The sequence below is a fragment of the Falco cherrug genome, chromosome 10, assembly GCF_023634085.1.
Source record: "Falco cherrug isolate bFalChe1 chromosome 10, bFalChe1.pri, whole genome shotgun sequence".
NCBI classification, from domain to species: Eukaryota; Metazoa; Chordata; class Aves; order Falconiformes; family Falconidae; genus Falco; species Falco cherrug.
In genome coordinates, this window is record NC_073706.1 from 21,873,185 (window position 1) to 21,893,823 (window position 20,639).

Consider the following 20,639-nt stretch of genomic DNA (forward strand, 5'->3'; position numbering starts at 1 on the left):
TGAAACCATCATGTACATGGGTTTTGTATATGTGTGCTACATTAAAAAAGTTACAGAAATATTAAAAACTTCTGTAACTCCCCTATAAAACTACAGCTATTATTTTTTAAAAACTTATTAAATATTACAATTTAAAAATACATTTTCACAATTTGGAAAGTAGCTTAAAGAATTCCTTGCTGTCCTCAAAAATAAGCCTCCTACCTCATCCTAGTCTATGAGATCTTACAAGGCACTTTAAAATGTGTATTTGAAATGTCATTACACTAATTTTGACATGGTTCGTAAGTGTGGGAAGCAAAGAGGCAGATATTTAGTACACATTGTTCTAACCTGCTTATGCCACCACTAGTAGGGAAAGAGGAGGCTGAACATTAGCTGTTGTCTTCTGTGGTATATCCTTTAAGCTGGGTTAGAACAGCAATAACGTATTTTCTTCCAAAGCAAAGCTTTAATATAGTCAGCCCAAGTACTGCCTGCATTATATACCTCAATAGCTCGGTTAGAATCAGGATTCTCATGTCAAGAAAACAAAAGTATGAGCTAAAACTTCTAACAGCAAAAAGTTTGTTTACCAGGAAACGGTTAAAAAGAAAATGCAACTGAATCCATTGTAAAAGCCAGTTTTGACCTCGATATGATATGTAAAACTACAATAAACGTCACGTCATTTACCTGTCTTTATACAATGCAAAATATAAGAAAAAAAGCAGATTATAAGAAAACTTCCTGGCTGTGCAAAGTTGGCAGTGCTGTGTTGTTCGCACTGGGGCAGCGACAGCATGATTAATGTTCGTTCGTTGCTCTCCCGCCAAATCGCAAGTCAGACTCTGTAGGATATAGGTTATCCCATGGCTTCACTGGGTTTGTATTTCTTCCCTTCTTTTACGCTGTCTAGGAATTAACATTTTAAATCATACAGAAGCTAGGAAGAGACCAGTAATGTGTGCTGCCAGCATATGAATGAGAGAATGTACTGGCTCCACCACTAACATTGAAGGAAAAAAGTGACAGCAGGAGGGGGAAGAAGCATTTTTTGTAAAATGAAGTTAAAGGACTTGAATACAACAAGGAATTCAGTTTCTGTTCTCAGTCCCTCCTTAATGGTGCTGATGAAGGAGGGGGAAACTAAACAGGAGAGAACACAGAACCACTTAAAGTGAAGAGTGCCTTAACCAAACAAGCCAGTGTTTCTGCGCAAGTTGCCAAGACCTGCTAGGTCCACTGCAAACAACTTTGTTTACTTCGCTGGCAGATCCTCATCGAGGAGGAAGGAGAAGATTGTGATTGCTTCCAAATGGGAGTAAACATTGAAGTCTCTCCTGGGTTGCTTGAGAACACGTATTTTTCAATAGTGCAGTTTTAGTGTGGGAGGAAGTTAATGATTCAAAACCGGGATTTGAATGACTCCTACATGTTGAAACAATTTGGGAGTTCATGTGTCATGTCCTTCCAGTGAAAAGAACCTGCTCTGATACATATGTGCCATTTAGACATGGCCTTTTGCTACAGATTTATGCAGTGAATATGCTAAAGATCTGCAGTCACTGATGGTGACCATACGGTGCTGTTTTAAGCACAAGTAGGGCACTTACCAGGCTACCAGAGTTCAATGATACCACTGAGTACACTTAAGTATAGTCTTCAAAAAATTACTCTTTAATTATCAAAAACTGCCTGCAGATCAAGTGTGTGTGGTGGAAATTAACTCCTTGCATTTCCCTTCCTTGTTTTTATAAAATTCCCAGTATCGTTCACATTCAGATCATGTTCCGCAGTAGAGTCTGCAAAGTTCATCCCAGGGCTGTTGTGGTACCTTTGGGTCCCTGAAGTCAGATAGACCCCGTCAGCCTAGAGCATGTGCAGGCGGGTTTTGAGTCAGTCCGCCTGGACTTCGGGATGTGCCCTGGATCAGCTCGAAGTATATCTGCTTCTCAACATTTTGACTGAATTCAAACCTGCTTGTAGTTATTTTCACCCTTTCTCTCCTCTTCTGTCATTCGCTGTGAACAGAATTTCCTGCTTTTTTTTTTTTTTTTTCCATTTTGTTCTGGTCAGCAGACCATCTTGCCTCACCTCTTACACGCACTAAGCAGGGCTGATGGGGACTGCACACGGAATCCCTTGGGGGTCAGCCCTAAGAAGCTAGTGCAAAATGACAGAAGCAGACACCTGCTATCTTTAGGGGTGAATAGTACATATATATGACAGCCCTGTTTTCTGGCAGGATAGGTGCAAGCTAAGGAATGTGCAGTGATTCTTAATTTGTATGCCTAGTAGCCAGTTTGGCTAACCAGTCCAGTCCATGTAAACTAGTTCTGTTTGCTCTAGTCCCACGTGCTTTAAAGAATCAGATGCAAAGTAAGGTTTACAGAAGCAGATGCAAACAAATGACTAAACAGCGACAGGCTATTTTTCTTCATTGGTTCGCATTGATCTGTATTCTGCACACAATGAGTAGTTTTGATTGGCAGAAATTTCATTCACAACTGTTAGAGGAATCAGATAATGATATTTCTCCAGTGATTTATCCAGCAGACCTTTTTCTTTACCTTTTTTTTCCTGAACTGATTTTTTTTCTTTTCGATTTCCACTGAGTCCAGCTTATTTTTGTGAAGACCAGTGAAGGATGATTGGCAAGCTACAGTAGTGAAAGTTCTACCTGTAGGGGAAACAAGTATCAAGTGAGGTATTCCAGGAGGGAAATTTCCCAAGGGTAGGTTTGTGGGGGTTCTCTGAACACCAAATTCCAGTTTCCTCTCAAATGTCTAGAGTGTTTGTTTCTAACATACAAGTCATTTTTGGCTCCAGATTTAAAATAGGTGGATGACGTGCTTGCCCTTATCAAAGTTAATATACATATTTAAGCTGACACATGGGCTGGAGGGGACTTGAAGCAGGAAGCAGCTGAGACTGCAGTGATGGGCAGGACCTGGTGCGGGTGAAGTACTCTTTGAAATAACTTTTTGTACAAAGTGCAAGGGCAAACTGCCAGGTGAATTACCTCAGTCTAAGATAAGAGAAACAGAACTACCTCTGAAAGCCCTGATTGAAATATTTTGCTTAAAATCCTGAGGGAAAGAGACTGCTTCTTTTGAAAGTCAGTAAAGATGTTTTCCCTTTGATTATCACTTTTTGGTCAGCTTAGAAAAATGCCCAAAGCAGGTTGGTCTTCTGATAAATGCAGTAGAAGACAGACAGCCATAGAAAGCGACAGGTTTAGGTGGGTTATAATACCCTCTCACCTCACATGGAAATCAAGTCCCCCTTTGCACATGCATATAGCTTTGCTAAGTTTAAACATGCCGACCCCTGGTAATTTCTTTTATCTCCTGGCCTGTATTTGTGCAGTTAAGCTTCCCAGTGCCTCTGGGTCTGTTTAGTTATGCTTCAGCTTGTGATTAAGTGCTACTTTCTTTACAATTCCCATGAGTAACTTGAGTTCTTTACTGAAGATAAGGACATCCTTTTCACTGTGCTTTGCTGTCTTTTGTGTTTCTTTTACTTTATTGTCTACTCCCATCCCTGTCCTCCTTAGCTGAACACTGGCAGATTATAGAAGGAACCTGCCTGACGGGCAGAGGGAGAAGCTGGGTTTGTGGCATGAGGCTGCATGGGAGCAGGAGCAGACTGGTAAAAGGGGCAACAGCCAGGGTACATTGGGACCCATGGTCCAGAAAGAGACTAAAATTGGCTCAGAAAACAAGGGAAAACAGAAAATGGTTGCTTACGGGCCCTGGGATTGATAGTCATTTAAACAAGGGAATGGGGGCAGTGATGGGAGAGAGCACTGGTGGGGGGGCCAGACTGCAAGAAGGAAAAAATGGCTAAGGAGATTCAGTCAGGAGAAGAAAGGAAGGGGGTATCCTTGGCCTGGGTGATGACCCAGACCGCTTAGATAAGGTCTAGGAGTCTCTGAGAACATGGGCATTGACCGAAACAAAACTAAGGAAGAAGATAGATTAGTGGCAGGAAGAAACAGTAGACTGAGGCACAGCTAGGCAAGGAGACCAAAGCTGGCAGCTGGTATAGTAAAGAGGAGCAAAATTTTTAAGTCATGAACCTGAGATTTTGTGGATAAAGGGCTTGAAGTTCAGAACAGAAGTTTGTTACACAGCAAAGATAAGCAGTGTGAGCAGAAATGTGGGTGGGAGAGGGAACAGAGGATAGAACAGGGCCCATTACAAAGTCGGAGCAACCCTTCAGCCAGAACTGGGGAGAGAAATTAAAACTCTGGTTCTCACCTTTGTGCTTGGCCACTGTTTTGCCACATCCTTTTCTTCCCCTCTTGAACTAATCCATGTAGAAGGATTTAAAAGCTTAGGGCAACAGGAAGTTTTATTAGTTCAAGCGGTCTATATAGTGCATGTAAAAGTTCAACTGTTTGATGTAGCCTTTTTAATTCACTTTTTTAATTTAAGAAATTAAACATGCTAAATAATTAAGTCACAGCACATTTTTAAGGTTGTCTGCAAGATTGAATTGGTGCTCTTGCATTTTAATTATAACAACAGTGCATAACAGCATGGCCTGACACGTGTCTTTATCTTTGTATTTCTGTTTGGTTTTGTTTTGGCATTTGATAGGATGACTTTTAGGAATTGAAATGTTTTTCATTCACTGTCAAGCTGTCTTTAGGTACTTTGGGTATCCATTCTTTATTGTCTTGTGATAGTATCAGACTGGTAATTATCTTTTTTAATACAGCCATTTCACCCAATAATCGTATTTTCTAGCGCAAAGCTTGCATCATTGTCGTATGGGAAACGATCAGTTTGATATTCCAGAAATGACATAATACTGTGTGATAACTTATTAGTTTCTCTTCCTTAGGCAAATTTAGGACTGAGAAATCATTTTCAGTGTACTGTTGTTAATACACGTGTCATTGTGGGGGTTTTTGTTTTGGTTTTTTTAGTTACTTTAAAGGAACTCTCTTTTTAAGCACACTGGCAATAACACACAGGCTACGGCAGAAATGCGAGACATAGTGTAGTCACCACGGGGAAGAAATTAGTTACTTATTTGTAGCTGGTGCTCACTGGTGATCAGCTGTAGCGCTGATTAGATGTGCAGAAAGCCTGTCATATCCTAAAGGAACGGAGTTCAGATGGCGTTATGAAGAGTGCAGTGGCTGACCCATTGTGCTGTCGGAGAGAAACAGTGACTGGTGGCTGACAAGTTCTGAACATTGCCTTACAGAAATCAGGAATGGGAATCTAAAGGCCATCTTGGGCCTTTTCTTCAGTTTATCTCGATACAAGCAACAGCAACAGCAGCCACAGAAACAGCAACCACACCACCATCCGTCCCAGCAGCCTCCCTCAGTATCTCAGCCAGCAGGGACTCCATCCCAGTGCCAGGTCGGGGTACCACAGCAGCAGGTACCAGCTTCACTCCAGACTCCGTGCCAACAGCCCCTGCAAGCTGCACAGCATCAGTTCAAAGCACAACCAGAAATGCAGTCCAGGTGGGGAAATTTCCTTTAAGTTTGTTTTTTTCCAATGTTTATTTATTTTTTTCTTCTTGTTAAAGGTCTTCAAAAGCCAAATAAACTTCTTTCTTTAGTTCTACTCTGGAATAAAGAGTATATTGGAAATTGAATGCTGGGTAGCAGTTGACTTCATGCCTTTGGAAATCAAAACAGATGTGCTTAAATATGTTCTCGGTGCTGGAAATATGCAGTCCAATGGGTGTAAAATACCTGCTACACCAAGTAACCACAGTATTTCTTAAGGGTGTTTTTCTCACTATTCCTTTTGCTTCTTTCTACTCACAAAGCATGTAGATTGTTGCCATTACAGAATATGTACTTGGGGCATGTGAAAACCAGCTTTGGTTCTCAGTTTATAAGAATTTCAGTCCTCACTAAGAAGTAGAAGGCTCTAGCAGTGGTAAAAGAAATGGAGCTTATCATGGTTGGTGACAGTGAAAATTAAATCTAGGCTTACCGCTCAAAATAAAATATGGCTTAGATGAAAAATAATTTTTGCAATTGGTGTTTGTTGGCACTCCTAGATCAGAATATTATAAATAGAGGGGGTCTTTGTCCCCTAAATGTCTTAAATCCTAGTGCTGCTCTTGCCAGGTTAGAATAAAAGCAGTTTATGAGGGCGGTACCACTGTGAATGCATGGACAGCCTTCTTGTCTGACCCTTCCACTGCAAAGAGAGTGAGGGTTTTAGTGGGGATAAGTGGGCAGCATTAAAGGATGAATCCATATTTGCATAATTACTGAAGTATGAAGGCTTTTTATTTAATATTTCAAGTTAAGGCTTATTTGTGTTAAAATAACACATTTTAAGGTGAACACTTATCTTAAGCACTTTTTATGAGGGATATAAACAGTTTAAATTAAGCCTTCCAAGTGAGGCTACCCAGAGCTTATTTGGGTTTTGCTTATGTCTTTCCTCATGAATGATACTCATTTTGGGTATAAACAATATTTTTGTATAATTAAAAAAAAACAGTGTTGCTACAGAATGTATAAACTCATAGAGGAAATAATTACTGTAAAACAAAGATGTATTTTAACATATTTATGTGACTTCCCGGTCAAAAACATGCAGAGATACATGGGACAATTTGAATATTGCTTTGGTGTTTTCAGTCCTTGTGCTGGGTTTCAAATAATCTAAAAAATATCAAACCTGAAGTTCTTAAATCTCATGTTTTCTTAGCGTATGCTAAAGTTCAGTTGCTCAGATTCTGTAGGAATTACATATAATAAAGGATTGAGAAGGAAAGAGTAATAAAGTTGAGGTTTGCATGCAGAATTGCATATTTATTACTCTATAAAAATTAATTCCTTTCAGATTGTAGGAATTTTGACCTGGAGTCATACTTCAGTAAGAAGCTTTTTTGCCTGTGAAATTCTTAAAAACTCTTTCCTCCCTAAATCTACTTACTAAATTCAGTGGTTTAAAATAATAAAAAAAAAAGTTTCTTTGTTCAATGTTATCTTCCACTTTTTCTTTCCTATCACAGTGCTTCTCCCAGGGACTCATCTCAAAGCAAAATCATCCGATTCACTCTTGGTCAGAAAAAGTCTTCTAGGTTAGCATTTCTTCATCTTCTGCAAAGCATGAATAAACCTTTTGCATTGTTTCTGGATGCATGTTTAGGGTTCCTGTTGAAAACAGTTTGTAACAAGGCATTTTACAAACAGCTGAAATGTGGAAATGTTAGATGGATTTTAATTTGTTCTTTTTTTTCAAGGTGTGGAATGCATTCTGGCCCGCAAGAAAATAATTGGGTTTTCTTGTCCTTTTGAGCTTTTGCTTTTGAGAACAAAACATGGTTCTGGGAGTTCCCTCCCCACTGTACATATCTGTATGAGTTGTGTTTACATTTGCCTCTTTGAAAGGACTAGCATCAGGCTCATGCCTTAGCTGGTAAGGCGAGCATCACATGCACCCTGTGAGCCCGAACAGCACCGTGTGGGTCTGTCTCACCAGAGCACCGGCACTTCCCAGTGCTCTGAAGCTGAGCGCGTCTAATCTCCCTGAAAATGATTAATAGGTACTTCAGTAAATTTTTTCTCCTGAATCCCAGCGTGGCTTGCTTGGCAGCTTGTATGGCCATCTCATCGCAGTGATCATAAGGGTTGCTGTGTTATTAATGTGGTTATTAATCATGTTTACTTCTAGTACGATTATAGATTAAAATATTTTACTAGAAAATTTTATATAGTTTTATATTGGTAAATTATACAATACCATTTTTACTAAGCTTATGACCTATTACTTCTGATTTTTATTCAGCTTGACATGTTAGTGTAGATTGTTAGTTCTGCTGTATAATTCGGTTTTATTTCCCCCATCTTATTTCTTTCATGACAACAGTGAAGGTCTGCAATATAACTCCTGTTAAAATGTTCCATGTTCCCTTTTCATGTAATTGTGGCTTGACAGTTTGTATTTGCCTAGAAGAGGTGCTGCAGAGTGGTAAAGGAGAGCATTCTCTGAGCTCAGTACCTTGTCTCTAAGAGCAGGAAGCTAGAAATGACTCCCTGAACCTATTTTTTTTCCGCCCCTAGATTTCACAGGGACTACTGTGAAATGTATTGGCCTAATACCAAAAGCAGGAGCTTAAAATCAGTGAATTAAACTACAGGGGGTGGAAAAACGTCTAACAGAAATACCTTCGTCGAGAGTGTTTTTAGCACGTATGTTTTTTACTCTCAGTATGTTTTTATTGGCAGTGACAATACTGACTTGAATTGAAAACTTGTCACTTCTTGAGTGGTCACATGGTTTGGGCAGCTTTATTTAATTTTAAATGTGACAGATTTGCAGAAGCTGTGTGGGCATGCGTGGGAAGACTTTTCTTACCCATCGGTACAAGAACATTATCCCTTCCCTCCTGCCAAGCCCTGCTAGAAAACTCCCCTCCCAGTACTGGGGGCTCTGGGTACCCTTCATGAGGTGGCTGGCCCGGACTCTCAGTGTTTTATCACTGGGTAGAAACTTTCAGGTGAAGTATCTTGTACCTTCCTGCCTATAGGAAACCTAACTTGTTTCCTGTTAAGTAAAACAAACTTTTAATGAACTTTCTTGTCTTGGTGACTTCCAAGTTCTCAAGAAAAGGGTTTATCCCTGGTTTGCCTCTGCTGCTTCCCATGTAGTCTGCTCTACAGTGGATGAAGCATCTCTGGGGTGTTCTTATTTACACCTTGCTGCAATGATGAGTATGTACAACTTTCTAGCACCCCTCCGTGTTGAAAAAGGCTGGATAAATTAAGGGACTTTCTAAATGGCTTCGGCAAAGTCAACCTCAGAACCATGATGTGTTGTGCCAAATCTGTGGTGGTTTGAGTTTGTAAATTAGTTTTTGGTTTTGTATTTGAATTATGCCCTTATGTCTTACCCTCTTTTGAGCTTTGAAAGCATGTGCATGCAGCTGCTGACATTTTTGTTCTCATCCTTCATGTTTCTTTTCGTATTTCTTATTTCTTCACTAGTCTTGGAGAGGTCAGTTTATTTAGGAAGCCCTGCCAGACTCCTTCCTGGCTTCTCTTCCTTCCCAGCGGCACAATGGTGATTTGGTCGGCTGCATCCCTGTTCTTTCTGACAACTGGGACTTTTTCATTTTAGCCTATTATAGGCACGAATTATTGAAGACAGATTTTTGTGTTTTATATAAAGAGGTTTTAAAGAGATTCTACCATAAAAAAAAAAAAAGTCAGCAAAGAGCGGTCCCTTTCAGGGCTACTGTAACTGGTTCTGTCTTTTAGTGTTTAGTGTGATGTCCTTGCTTTTCAAAACAGGGAGCTGTTTCACTAACTCTGCAGTGTGCATTTTGAGCAACTAAAACAGTTGCTCAATTTAGTCAATTTTTAGTATTTCATCTATTTGGAATGTGGAAATCCGTGTTCATTTGTGCACCAAATGCAGTACCAACATGGAAACTTTGATGGACTCAAGTACACATATTGTTGAGATGTGATGTCGGTGACTTTCCTAAATCTGTCGGGCTTTACAGAAAAGTCTTCCCCCTCCCCTTTTGCCTGAAAAGCATGATAGTAGTATTCTTCCCTGTCTACTTACTTCAGAATCCTAACTACATTTTTTTCCTATTTTACACAGCTAAATCTTGTAAATACAGGCTATGGTAAGGAAATGCTGGAAGAGATTGACCAAGGTTGAATGAGAGGCTTACACCAACTCGCCAATAATGTGGTTGCCCTAAGAGGGGGCACTTAAGCTTTGTGTGATTTTTTTATAGGCTCAAATAATTAAACCAAGGTGAAGTTCCATTGGGCTTGGTTACTAGGCTTGCAGCTTTCAGAGCAGAGATGGGATGTGCTTCTCTACCAGGGAAAAGGCAGCCATGTTCTCTCATTATTACTTCCAAAATACAGGTAGCCCTTCTGCATCCAGCGTATAAAAGTGTCCAGCAATCTGGTTTAAGAACAGTCTCACTTAACCTTAACCTTGTACCAGTGGTACTGCTCTACTGAATTTACTTGCAACTATTTCTGATTCACAAGATTTGTAGCAATTTGATGTGTGTTTTTCATCTAGGATGATTTATTTTTCTGTTGTTCTTCTAAAAGAACAAAGACCCTTGTGAGTACGTACTTGTGATACTGATCCTGTTCTTTTCAGCTTAGGCATGGTATTCCACAGTTTCTTTCCTAGAGTGCTTTTTAATATATTTATTTGTACTGTAATTCTTTCATCAGACTTCCAGGCCCCACCACGAGGGTGTCCGCTGCAGGCAGTGAGGCCAAAGCTCGTGGTTCTATTAGTGCCAACAATCGACGCAGCCAGAGCTTTAACAATTATGACAAATCTAAGCCTGGACTTCCCCCTCCGACACCAACAAGTAGCAATGACAAAGGTAAGCACCTGAGATTTTGCCATCCTCAGATTTTTCTTAATAGTGGCTTCGTTCAGGGGAAATTGAGTTTTCCATTAAGCTCCAGAAGTTGTAAGACTATCCCAAAACTGTATGTTGTAAACATGACATTTACAATCCAAAACCCAGCTGGCTTCTCTTGAAAAAGGTATAATCCTCCTTTAATGTAACTGCAGTAGTGACTTGCTGTCCTGGAGGTACTTGGAAAAAATAACTTCAAGAAAAGCGGGCACTGGTGAAACACATTTTTTCATTTTGCTTCAAACACAGATAAGGGGGAGTAAATTAATCAAAAATAAGACATTTTAGTGAGTAGTTTGACAGGAATGGAAACCAGCCACTAAAGATTTCTTCAATATTTTTATCTGATAAATTGTACTATTTGCTTTCTTTTCCTCCACTATTGTGGGAGGTCCTTTAAGTTACAAAAGTACATGCTCTAAATCTAATTTCAGGATTTGTATAACGTAGGGTTTGAAGGTGGGAACATGTTATGGTTTTATAAATATTGCAGTGAAACTGTGTCTGTGGCAATGCATCAGAAATGCCAAGTACCGTATTCTGTCTGAAGTGATGCTTTTCTGAATGACATGTACTGACTTTGTGTGCATTCACTAAGCTGGTAATCTGACAGCTTTCATTAGCTTGAGTTTGTAGCTCTGAGCTCTATAATGCAGCATTTACCAGTGGAGTTCTGGGGGATGTGGCTGGTGAGGACTGAGCACATCGCTCCAGTCTGATATGGTCAAATTGCCGGCACAGGCCAGCAGCTAATTCAGTATCCTTATCAAAGTCATTGCACTTACAGGATAGATCAGCACTGGATTTCAGCACAGTCGTCTTGCAGTGACTTGGCAGTCACACCCTTTAGACTCAAGTCTCCTTCTTCTCCGTGTGTAACTTCTAATAACAGTGATGAGGATTTTCCTTGAGGGAAAAATACCGGTCTGGTTCAGCTTACCAGTGGTTCTTGTTTCTTTTCTGGAAATTGTGTTTTTCCTTCTCTGGAAACTGTTGTCCTGTGACTGCATGTCATGAGATTTTGGAACGTTACCCCATCTAGCCGTCACAGCCCAAAACCTCATCTCGTGATGATGGCAAGGGAGGGTCCTCAGCATCCTCCAGGGACACTGAATCACCCCGATCAGACCTTGTATAAGAAGAAAATTAAATTCACAGTTTAATAATATAATTATTATATTATAATAGCATAATATGCTAATAAATTTGCAACATTCTATGTTGGTAATACCATGCATACTATTTTAGAAGATACACTATGTAAATAGTGATTTAACTAATATCAGCATGTCATAATCATCTCTAAATCTGAATTAGATCTGACTTTCATTTAAAAGAACAAGCTGGCAAGTTCTGGCATGAGTAGCAGAACTGATGAAACCTTGTTTTCCTGTGTCATGTTTCCTCTGTCTCCTCCTTTTCAGTACTCTCCTCTTTTGCTCATGTCCCGTAACTACTGGACTCGGGAGACGCAGTGTGGGATGCATCTCGTCCTGCAGCATTTGCTGGCTGGCTAGATGATCCCTACCTCCATGTGGGTGATGTGCTGTTAGGCTCATGGAAGACAGAACTTGAACTATCTTGGCTTTTTCTCAGTTTACCAAGATTACTAAATAAGGAAAGTAAAGTACTTATTTCAGTCTTTAAAAAAAAAAAAAAGAGAGAGAGAAAAAAGAAAAAATAGAAAGGAAAAAGAAGTCTTCACACACCTCATGCATACAGAAAAAAACCCAATAATTTGTCAACTGAGTAACTAAAATACCAGCTGCTTTTAGGCAGATAGTTCTGTGAACCCTCATTTCTCATTGTAATCCATCTCTTCAGAAAGACAAAGTGGTTGCTGAAGAAGCATACAAGATCATCTGCTTCCTAAAATATTGAAAATGACTGAAAGAAACAAGGTTGCTTTTTAAGCTGACAGCCTACAGAAGTTGCATTGAATACTCAGAATTTTGTTCTGGTTGAAATTTCCAGTCATAAATTATGGTCTTGAAAAAAAAAACAACATAATGAGGGCTTATGTAAGTTGAACTTGAACCTCACTTAAAAATACAGTCATGACACAAAGTTGGTCCTCATCCATGAGAAACAAAAGCAGTTGGTCTGACAAATTTTTGGCTTTTTTTAAGTTAATTGTAGCGTTGCCAGGCAAAGTTTATTGTCAATGTGCTGAGACAATTCAAGTTTTCTGACCCATATCCTGTATTTTGCCTAAGGAAATGAGACTTGCATGACCATGTTGTATGCCAGTCTTGGTAAGTTCTCATCTCCTTACCCAGTACTAGCTCTGATGTGTGTTTTTGGAGAAGGAAACGGGAGAAAGAGAAATCTGCCTGTTTTGGCGGACTGTTTTGGCACGAGTGGTCACTTTGTGATAGAAAGTAGCCTTTGCTGTACTATGTTTCAATCATTTACAAAGTAGGTTGCAATTTTCAGCTTTTATTAATCTGTGGCCTTTCCCTCCAAATGTGAATTGTCTTGTTAGTCAATCGTCTGTGTCTTGTGGCAATGAAAGTGCATTAATTGAAACAGAATACATCAGAAATGAAAGGGACAGTAAATGGAGCATGGAGGAATAGCTAGCTACTGGGAAATAAATAACCTAGATTTTTTGAAAGATTCCATTAATCAGTTCATGATGAGACCATTGGTTTTCTAGAAATCTTGGGGAAAGGATTTATGTAACATCAAAAACGATTACACTATTCCATAAAAGTAAAAGATTCCTGGATACATGCACATGTTTGTTGTGAGATGTGTACGTACTCTTAGCAAAGGAGTGCACATGAAGAGATGCAAATCTCACTTCCCCATAGTTTACATGGTGTGTTCAGTATTTCATTTTGCTTTCTCAGTCTCTGCATGTTGTCTGACACTGGTTTCAAGATGTGGAGAAGAGATACATCTCTAGTGCAGATGACTTACACAGCTAGTTCAGTCCTGTGGACACTTTTGAGGTTAGGGCATGATCGGTTTAACTTGCCTTTTGAGTTAGCCCAACAGTTTATATGCAACACTCCCTTCAAAATTACAGGAATTTCAGTGCCCTAATTCCCCATGTCATAAAATGGTAACACGCTGTGATAAGTTTTATTTTTATTTATTGTCACAGTGATTAGCCATTTATAATTGGAGTAACATTCTAGGCAGGGTATTTTAATGTGTGTAATTGCTGTTGCGGGCATTTTTTCTTAAGAAAAATCCAATTAAAGTCTAATTGCATTTTTGGATTGTGGGAAAATAAAGAGCCATTCAGGCTTGTGACTTTTTTTATGTCATCGTAATCCTTTCATACAGTTGGAGCCTTTTAATTCACTTCTGAATTGTCGGAGTTATTTAGTCCATGCATATGTAAGTATACCTTGGTTTACTTCCTTGACCTTTAATATCCTATAACACCACAAGCGTACTATGGCATTAAAAGCATCAGCCACCTCCCAGGTTCACTATTGAACTCATCTAAATTATCAAAAACATTTCTAAGGAATGTAAACAGACAAATGAGCTTTGCATTTCTGTGCCTGCATTTAAATTATTAGTTACTAGTTATCTTAAGGCTCCACGTTACCATGCCCCTCTAATTGCCTAATATGATAATGAAATAAGAAATAGCCAACATTTTAACAGAGTGTGTAATTTAAAGAGGTCTATTTTTTGTCCATGGCAAGAAGGAGCAGAATCATGTCCCAGGTAGTATCAAGAATGAAACCTAAATATTGAAGCCTACAACTTCAGTAAAAACTTTGATACAGTAGATTTTCTCATGAATTTATTTCAGTGTTTTGCTTAGCTACACACAATGGAGAGTCTTTTGAGACATGCTTTAAAAGCAATCTGCAGTTCTGCAAAATGGTGGGTATTTTTGACTAGCTCTGAACACCTTCATATATCCACTGTCTTGGCTGATTTTCAGGTACTCAAGTTTTCATTCTGCAGTCTCAAATGTCTGGTAACATTGTATGGGCATATTCTGCCTATTACTATCTGATTTGGATCCACAGCCTATTATAAAATCCCTGAATTTATGAAATAGGAAATACCAATTTAATACACCATCTCCAATATGTTTATGAAGTGCGATAGTAACGTGACAGGTTTACATCCTTTCTTTTTAGGTTTTTCTTCTACTTTGTTCCTAATATTTTATTTAAAATAATCCTACAGAGGGCACTAGCAGTCTGGGAAAAATGACACTTATTCTTTGGATTGAATCTTGGGTTAAATGTCAGCAGAAAAAAACCACTACCAGACTTTGACCATTTCCACATGAGATCAAAGGAAATGTTTATTCTTCAGATTTATGAAGAAGGCAGTGCTAATAATGTCAGGTTTCTCTTAAATATGTAAAAGGATATATGCATACGGTTTCATGCCCTCTGTTGAAATAAATAGCAGTGTACTTACAAGCTTACTTGATACAAGTCTCATGAGAGGGTTCTGAAACCAGATCCTGCTGACTCAGCTGTAATCTTGGCTCTGCATGCCTTCATTTTTCAGGTAGGGATGCGCTATTTGGGCAGGAGTGTAAAAAAAGAGTGTGCTGCTCTGGTTGATGCTCCTTCTATTTCTTTCAAATTTAGGGTAATCCCTTTTAACTTGGAACACAGTCTATATTTAATCACTATCTTTCAATATGTAAATGGTAGTCACTCTGTTCTGGAGAATAAATGGTGACAGGATGGAAGGCACGCGATCCTTTAATTTCTGTCTGGCAATAGGAATAAAATTCTTCACTATGAGAAGAAATAAACATTGGAGAAGTTCGTCTAGAGAAGAAGTGGAATCTCCCTTGCCGGAGGTATTCGGGACTTGCCTTAACAGAGCCCTGGATAACCTCATCTAAGGCCCTGCTTTCAGGTGAAGGTTGGAAGGAATGATCTCAGAGGTTTCCTCCAACCTCGACTGTTCTGTGATTTCTACAGTTTAAATGTATGGTTATTTTCTTAAGAGTGTTAAAAGTGTACAGGACATTGACTTAACAGTTATCAGTACTTTATGTAAGGAACACAATATTTAAGGGTGACAAACTGGATTGTGCTTCAGGACTGATAGTTCTACCTTTTCAGAAAAATCTCAGATGTAAGTGTCTTATGTGCCTGCCCTATTTAAATGTCCCACGTTTTCCCTCCCTTTATGCTGATGTTCCATTCTGGTCTGTTGTGCAGAGCTGTGCGTATTGCGATGTGATGCAGTGATACTCCAACAAGTCCGTGTTATACCCATCACAGATATATTAACCTTGCTGACACAGCCAAAATACTTCCAGTACAGAGGGTGGTGCAGAGACAGAGGGAAGTACTGGGGGGACTTGCAGATCCCAAATAGACAGGCTCTCATAGCAGTGACAATTTCATGTGGATCAGACCATTATGGAACCAGCAGTAATGGGCTAATATTACTTGAGTCCAGCTCTGAGCTCTGGCAGGTATAAAATTACCATATCTTGATACCTTTAAATTTTATTTCCTTTAAAAATTTTTATTCAGTATAAACTAGTTAAATAGGAAGAGATATTAAGGAATTTCAAAGGACAGTTAAGGAATTTCTTTCCTATAACCTTTTAAATTTGTGTTATCAAAATAGGATAGACTACCAAACTAGTAAAGTGTTAGCAAGGAAATGTAAACCTCTGCTCCGCTGAGCAAATAATTTTTATTGGTGTATGGTTACATATGCCAAATGTGTGCTAAAAATGCACACACTTTATATCTAGGTAGTTATATTTATCATACAGTTCAAGAGGGCATGGCTTACCTTGTCATAGCTTTTGTAGGAATGACTCTTCAGTTTAAATCGGTATAGCTGCAATGAGATTTTTGCACTAGATGCAGAATCCAGGTATCCCAGTGGTACTGATTCCTGGAGGTGCTCTGCTTGGAAAACCACTGGGGGATTCTGTAGGGTGCTTACTTGTACGTTCCTGTTGTCTGAATTAAATAGCATACATCAGTTGGGGGGGGGGGGGGGGGGGGGGAAGGGGCGGAGATAGTATTTGTCCAGAATCGGTTTACAAAATAATCTTTTATTTTACTGAAGTTGGTGTAAACCATGGTTTTCCATGTCAACTTTACTGTGAAATCCAGATTTATTTATTTAAACATCCTCTTGTGTAAAGAGCAGAAAATCCTAAATCTGGAACTGAAGCACTTGAAATTTCTCCTCCTAATGACTCAAATGTTTCATATTAAATCCTGCATTGATATTAAAAGTAGATGGGAATACGGTCTTATGGCTTGGTTCTATGTGATATGGAGCTTGTCTTGAGCTCAGCATCGCTTAAGGTCATTTAAAAGTGGCAGTTTTGGATTATGTCAAACCCTCAAATTCTATTTCAAAATATGAATATAGAAATAGAGAGAAAAACTCTCATCCTTATGAGGAGCAAGTGCATAATGAGATCAAAACTCGGAGTTCGTGTGGGTAATATCTTGAAGGCTAAAATTTTCAGTGGTATTCAAATGGGCTGTGAAAAAGAGGGGTGCTGATAAAACAGAAGAGCACTGCACAATTAGAGCTGTGGGAAAACTTTACAGTTAGGTGTTTAAAAGGTTAATTTCTATGCTTTTCTAAAAGAAAGGTTACTTCCTTGTTATCTATAAGATACCTGTAGGTAGAGACATTCATAGTAATGAGAATTCTTTATTACCTCAGTAGATAGCATGGGAGTATCCATTTGTTTGGAATTTGAAATTAGCCCAATTCCGACCACAAACTGGATGGAAATTTTAAGAATGAGGATGATTAGCCATTTAAAGAGATTAAATCAGACATAGTGAGTTAAAAATTAATATTTGCGCGGCGCTGATGTTCAGACAGAGGTTACAGTTTTGGCTCAGAAACTATCGAGTGAAATTCTTTGAACCATGTTAAGATCAACTCAGATGGTCCTAGTAATTTTCTTGAATGAAAAATCTTTCATTTAAGCACATGGAAATGGAGGACAAGACCTCTTCTCTAGCTGCACATAAAATCAGATGAAATATTGGTTGGCCTGAATGGCTGGATTTGGCTCTTGTACCAAGTACAGGATGGTCAAGTGACGTGGTGCAAGCTTCCTCACAGGAACCCTTATGTTCTGTATAACATCATGCAGTTTTTCCACTCCAAATAAATAATTAGTAATAAGCAGAGACAAAACGCAGGCTTTTGCCTTTATGCCAAGTAATAGTATAAGAATTATATAAAAAAAAAAAGTACTGAAAAAAAGAGCTCTGAGACTTGTAAAGCATGATAGAGATTCCTGTTAGTTAACATTGTAATTTTTTTTTACCCATTTATAGTAGCATTCTGCGTAGAAGCCTGAATGTGAAAGCAAAGGCATTTTCTGGCCGCAGGTACAGGGACAGTTATCACGACAGCTATGGAAGAGGAGCTGAGACATCATATTCAATTCCCGTGGCATTAAGCCAGCTTTGACTTAGGCCTGGCAAAAGATTGCTGGGGTGGCTGAGCAGTCAGTCTGTTCCAAGTGGAAGCTATATATATGGTCAGCCTGTTCCAGTGCTCAGTGCCACCTCGTCTCACCCTTTCCTGGCCATTGAAAAAGCCATTCTTTTGGATATTTAATGGTTGAGATGATCAGGATAACAAGTGTTAGGTTTAAAGCAATCAAAACCCCTAGATGTATTTCTTCATTTGGTGGTTAGCGAGTTGTCAGCTAGGGTGTGGAAGTTTCAGAGCTGGGCATGTTAATGACCAGCCTGGGCTGATGTGAACTCGTTTCAAGTTACTATTGTCCTCTGGAAGAAAAAAGTTTAAATAAACAAATTTTATTGTCACTAGTTCATACCAGCTCGATTTGTATCTATGGCCTATAACCACCTTATAAAATTTTCTTTCAGCTGTAGGAGACAATAATAACACTCTAGTGTTGGTAAATAAATATTTTTGGGGCTAAAATAGCAGTTGTCCTTTGTGGTTTTGTCAATTTTAGTAATCAGACTAGAGGAGTTACTAGGCAGGATTGTTTGGCTAAATAAGAAAAGTTAAAACAAAAGCAGGACCTCTAGATTTGCTCTCACAGGTGGCTTACTGCACAGCCTGTGCTGGTCAACTTCTTTTAAGCATTGATGAAAGTTCTTTTATTGGTGTTGTGCTGAACATCTCCAGTTTTCGAGGTTCGTCAGGGTCTGTGGCTAATTACCCTCAAGTTCAGAGACTGTCTTGAAGTAACAAAGGCGGGTGCTTTTCAGAGAGCCCAGTGGGGGCTTTTTCTTTAAACCAATCTGAAACCCACTTGTGATATCCTCCTGGTTTGCTTAAAAAGCTGTTGTGATGTTGGTTACTAGTAGAAGCTACGAACAATATAGCAACAAATTGTAACAGTTCTTAGAATTACAATATATATGTGTGTATATATATATATAAAAAATTTGTAATAAGTCTCAGCATTTTGAATGATGTCTCTTACTAATCAAAGACTGAATCATCCTGAAGTGTTCAGGTACGTGGTGTCTTACAGAAGAGTTCATACAAACCCACAAAGTTAATTTGCAGCTGGGAGGACTCCCTGTTTTTACAGCGCTCCCTGCCAAGTCGGTGACTGCAACATCTGGTAGCACACAGACATGTTGCTAAATAAGACAGAAATGTGAAATATGAAGCCTGGTATCTCAACCAGTGTCCTTCACAGGCTGTGACTTCTGCCTGCGAACTGTGATTAATACTACAGTTGAAATTGGAAAGGCTCAGTGCCTTTGGACCCTTTGGTGCAAAGTTCCAGGTCATCACTGAAATCGGTGTTGACTGTGCCAATGGACTAGCTGTGAGCCCAGCTCTGCGAGGCTGCCGAGAGATGGGGGAGAGAGGGATTTTTGAAATTAGGAGCAGCAGAAAGATTTAACTGTTCACCAGAGACTGGCAAAAATAAGCAGAGTTCCTGAGATGGAAAGATTCCTCTCCGTATCGATGAACAGTGTATGGATGTCAGAAAGTTGGGAAGTGATTTTATAGAATGAAACAGTTGGCTCGTCCAACAGTTTCAAGCGGTACTTTAAAGGTATTTTTTTGGGCAGCTATAACTTTCTTCGTGACAGAAAATTGTGTCTGTATAGATAGAGAAAAAAATTCTTTGACTTTTTGGAGCAGTTACTTTCACTCTTTTTCTACATCCATCTCAATTATAGTTTTCTTTTTAAGTTTCTCTTTAGAAAATTGAATGCATCTAATGTGTACTTTTGAAGTGTTTACTTGATAAGACTGCGAAAGTCACTGAGATTAAAATGACTGCAAAAGTGGAAATGGTTTTATGTTTTTGGAAGCATAAGTCTGTAAAGTTTGAAACCAGTGTACCCCACACTTTCAGATTTTCACTGTGAAGTAAATGTGATTGGCTCAAAGTGTGAGAATGATAATTTCATAAGTTTCAGTCATTCCACCCTTGAAAAATGCGCAAGTGTTCAATTTAGGTCAAGTATGAAGCAAACAGCGTTATTTTGCTTCGTGTTTAGGATGCTGCCTCTGTGCTCATCTGTGCTGGCAGCTGAGAGATGCTGTCTGTTTTAACTGACTGAGAGTTTTCCCTGGAAGTCAGATTGATGATCAGATAAGTTTACATAATTTGTCTTGACAAATCTATAACTGGAGTGGCTGGTATTTTCTGCCATTCTGCTGTATGCACTACCAAAAAGTAGGTGCTGGAACAATCCTGTTCAGTTTTTGAAATTTAATTTGTACTGAAGGTATTTACCAAATGTTTGGTATGATTTATTTTGCCTTGAGTATAGTGACCATGGATTTGATGTGGCAGGAGAAAAAAAAAATAAAAACAGAGAGGAAGGGAGGAGTGTGGGATAATCTGAAAGATGCTCTGAGAAACTGGTGGTTGTTTTTTTGTTTTCTTCCTTGGAGAACCTCTAGGTTGTTGCTTGCCCCTTAGTCTAAAACTACGTTCAATGTCCTTAGAAAAATTTGAGTCATAACGTTGCAGTATAGATGTGTCCTCTGCTTTTAACTCCATTTAGATCAAAGAATCGTTAAGGTTGGAAAAGACCTTTGAGATTGTTGAGTCCAACCATTAGCCCAGGACTGCCAAGTCCATCTCTAAACTGTATCCCCAAGCACCTCATGCCACATTTTTTTAAAACACCCCCAGGGACGGTGACCCCACCACCCCCCGGGCAGCCTGTCCCAGTGCCTGGCCACCCTCCCAGTGAAGACATTTTCCCTGACCCCCACCCTGAACCTCCCCTGGTGCCACCTGAGGCTGTTCCCTCTTGTCCTGTCGCTGTTCCCTGGGAGCAGAGACCGACCCCCCC

At 39.3% G+C, this 20,639-nt stretch overlaps 1 protein-coding gene across 7 annotated transcripts in view; it reads left to right on the forward strand.

Annotated features, from left to right (window-relative positions):
- The window catches only part of NAV2 (neuron navigator 2), a 410,392-nt gene that overhangs the window by 271,506 nt on the left and 118,247 nt on the right, over positions 1 to 20,639 (forward strand). For all 7 annotated transcript variants that reach the window (XM_055721725.1, XM_055721726.1, XM_055721720.1 and 4 more), the window contains exons 5-6: positions 5,203 to 5,470; positions 10,187 to 10,344. In XM_055721725.1, the coding sequence (XP_055577700.1) occupies positions 5,203 to 5,470; positions 10,187 to 10,344 (426 nt within the window). The remainder of the gene's footprint in view (positions 1 to 5,202; positions 5,471 to 10,186; positions 10,345 to 20,639) is intronic.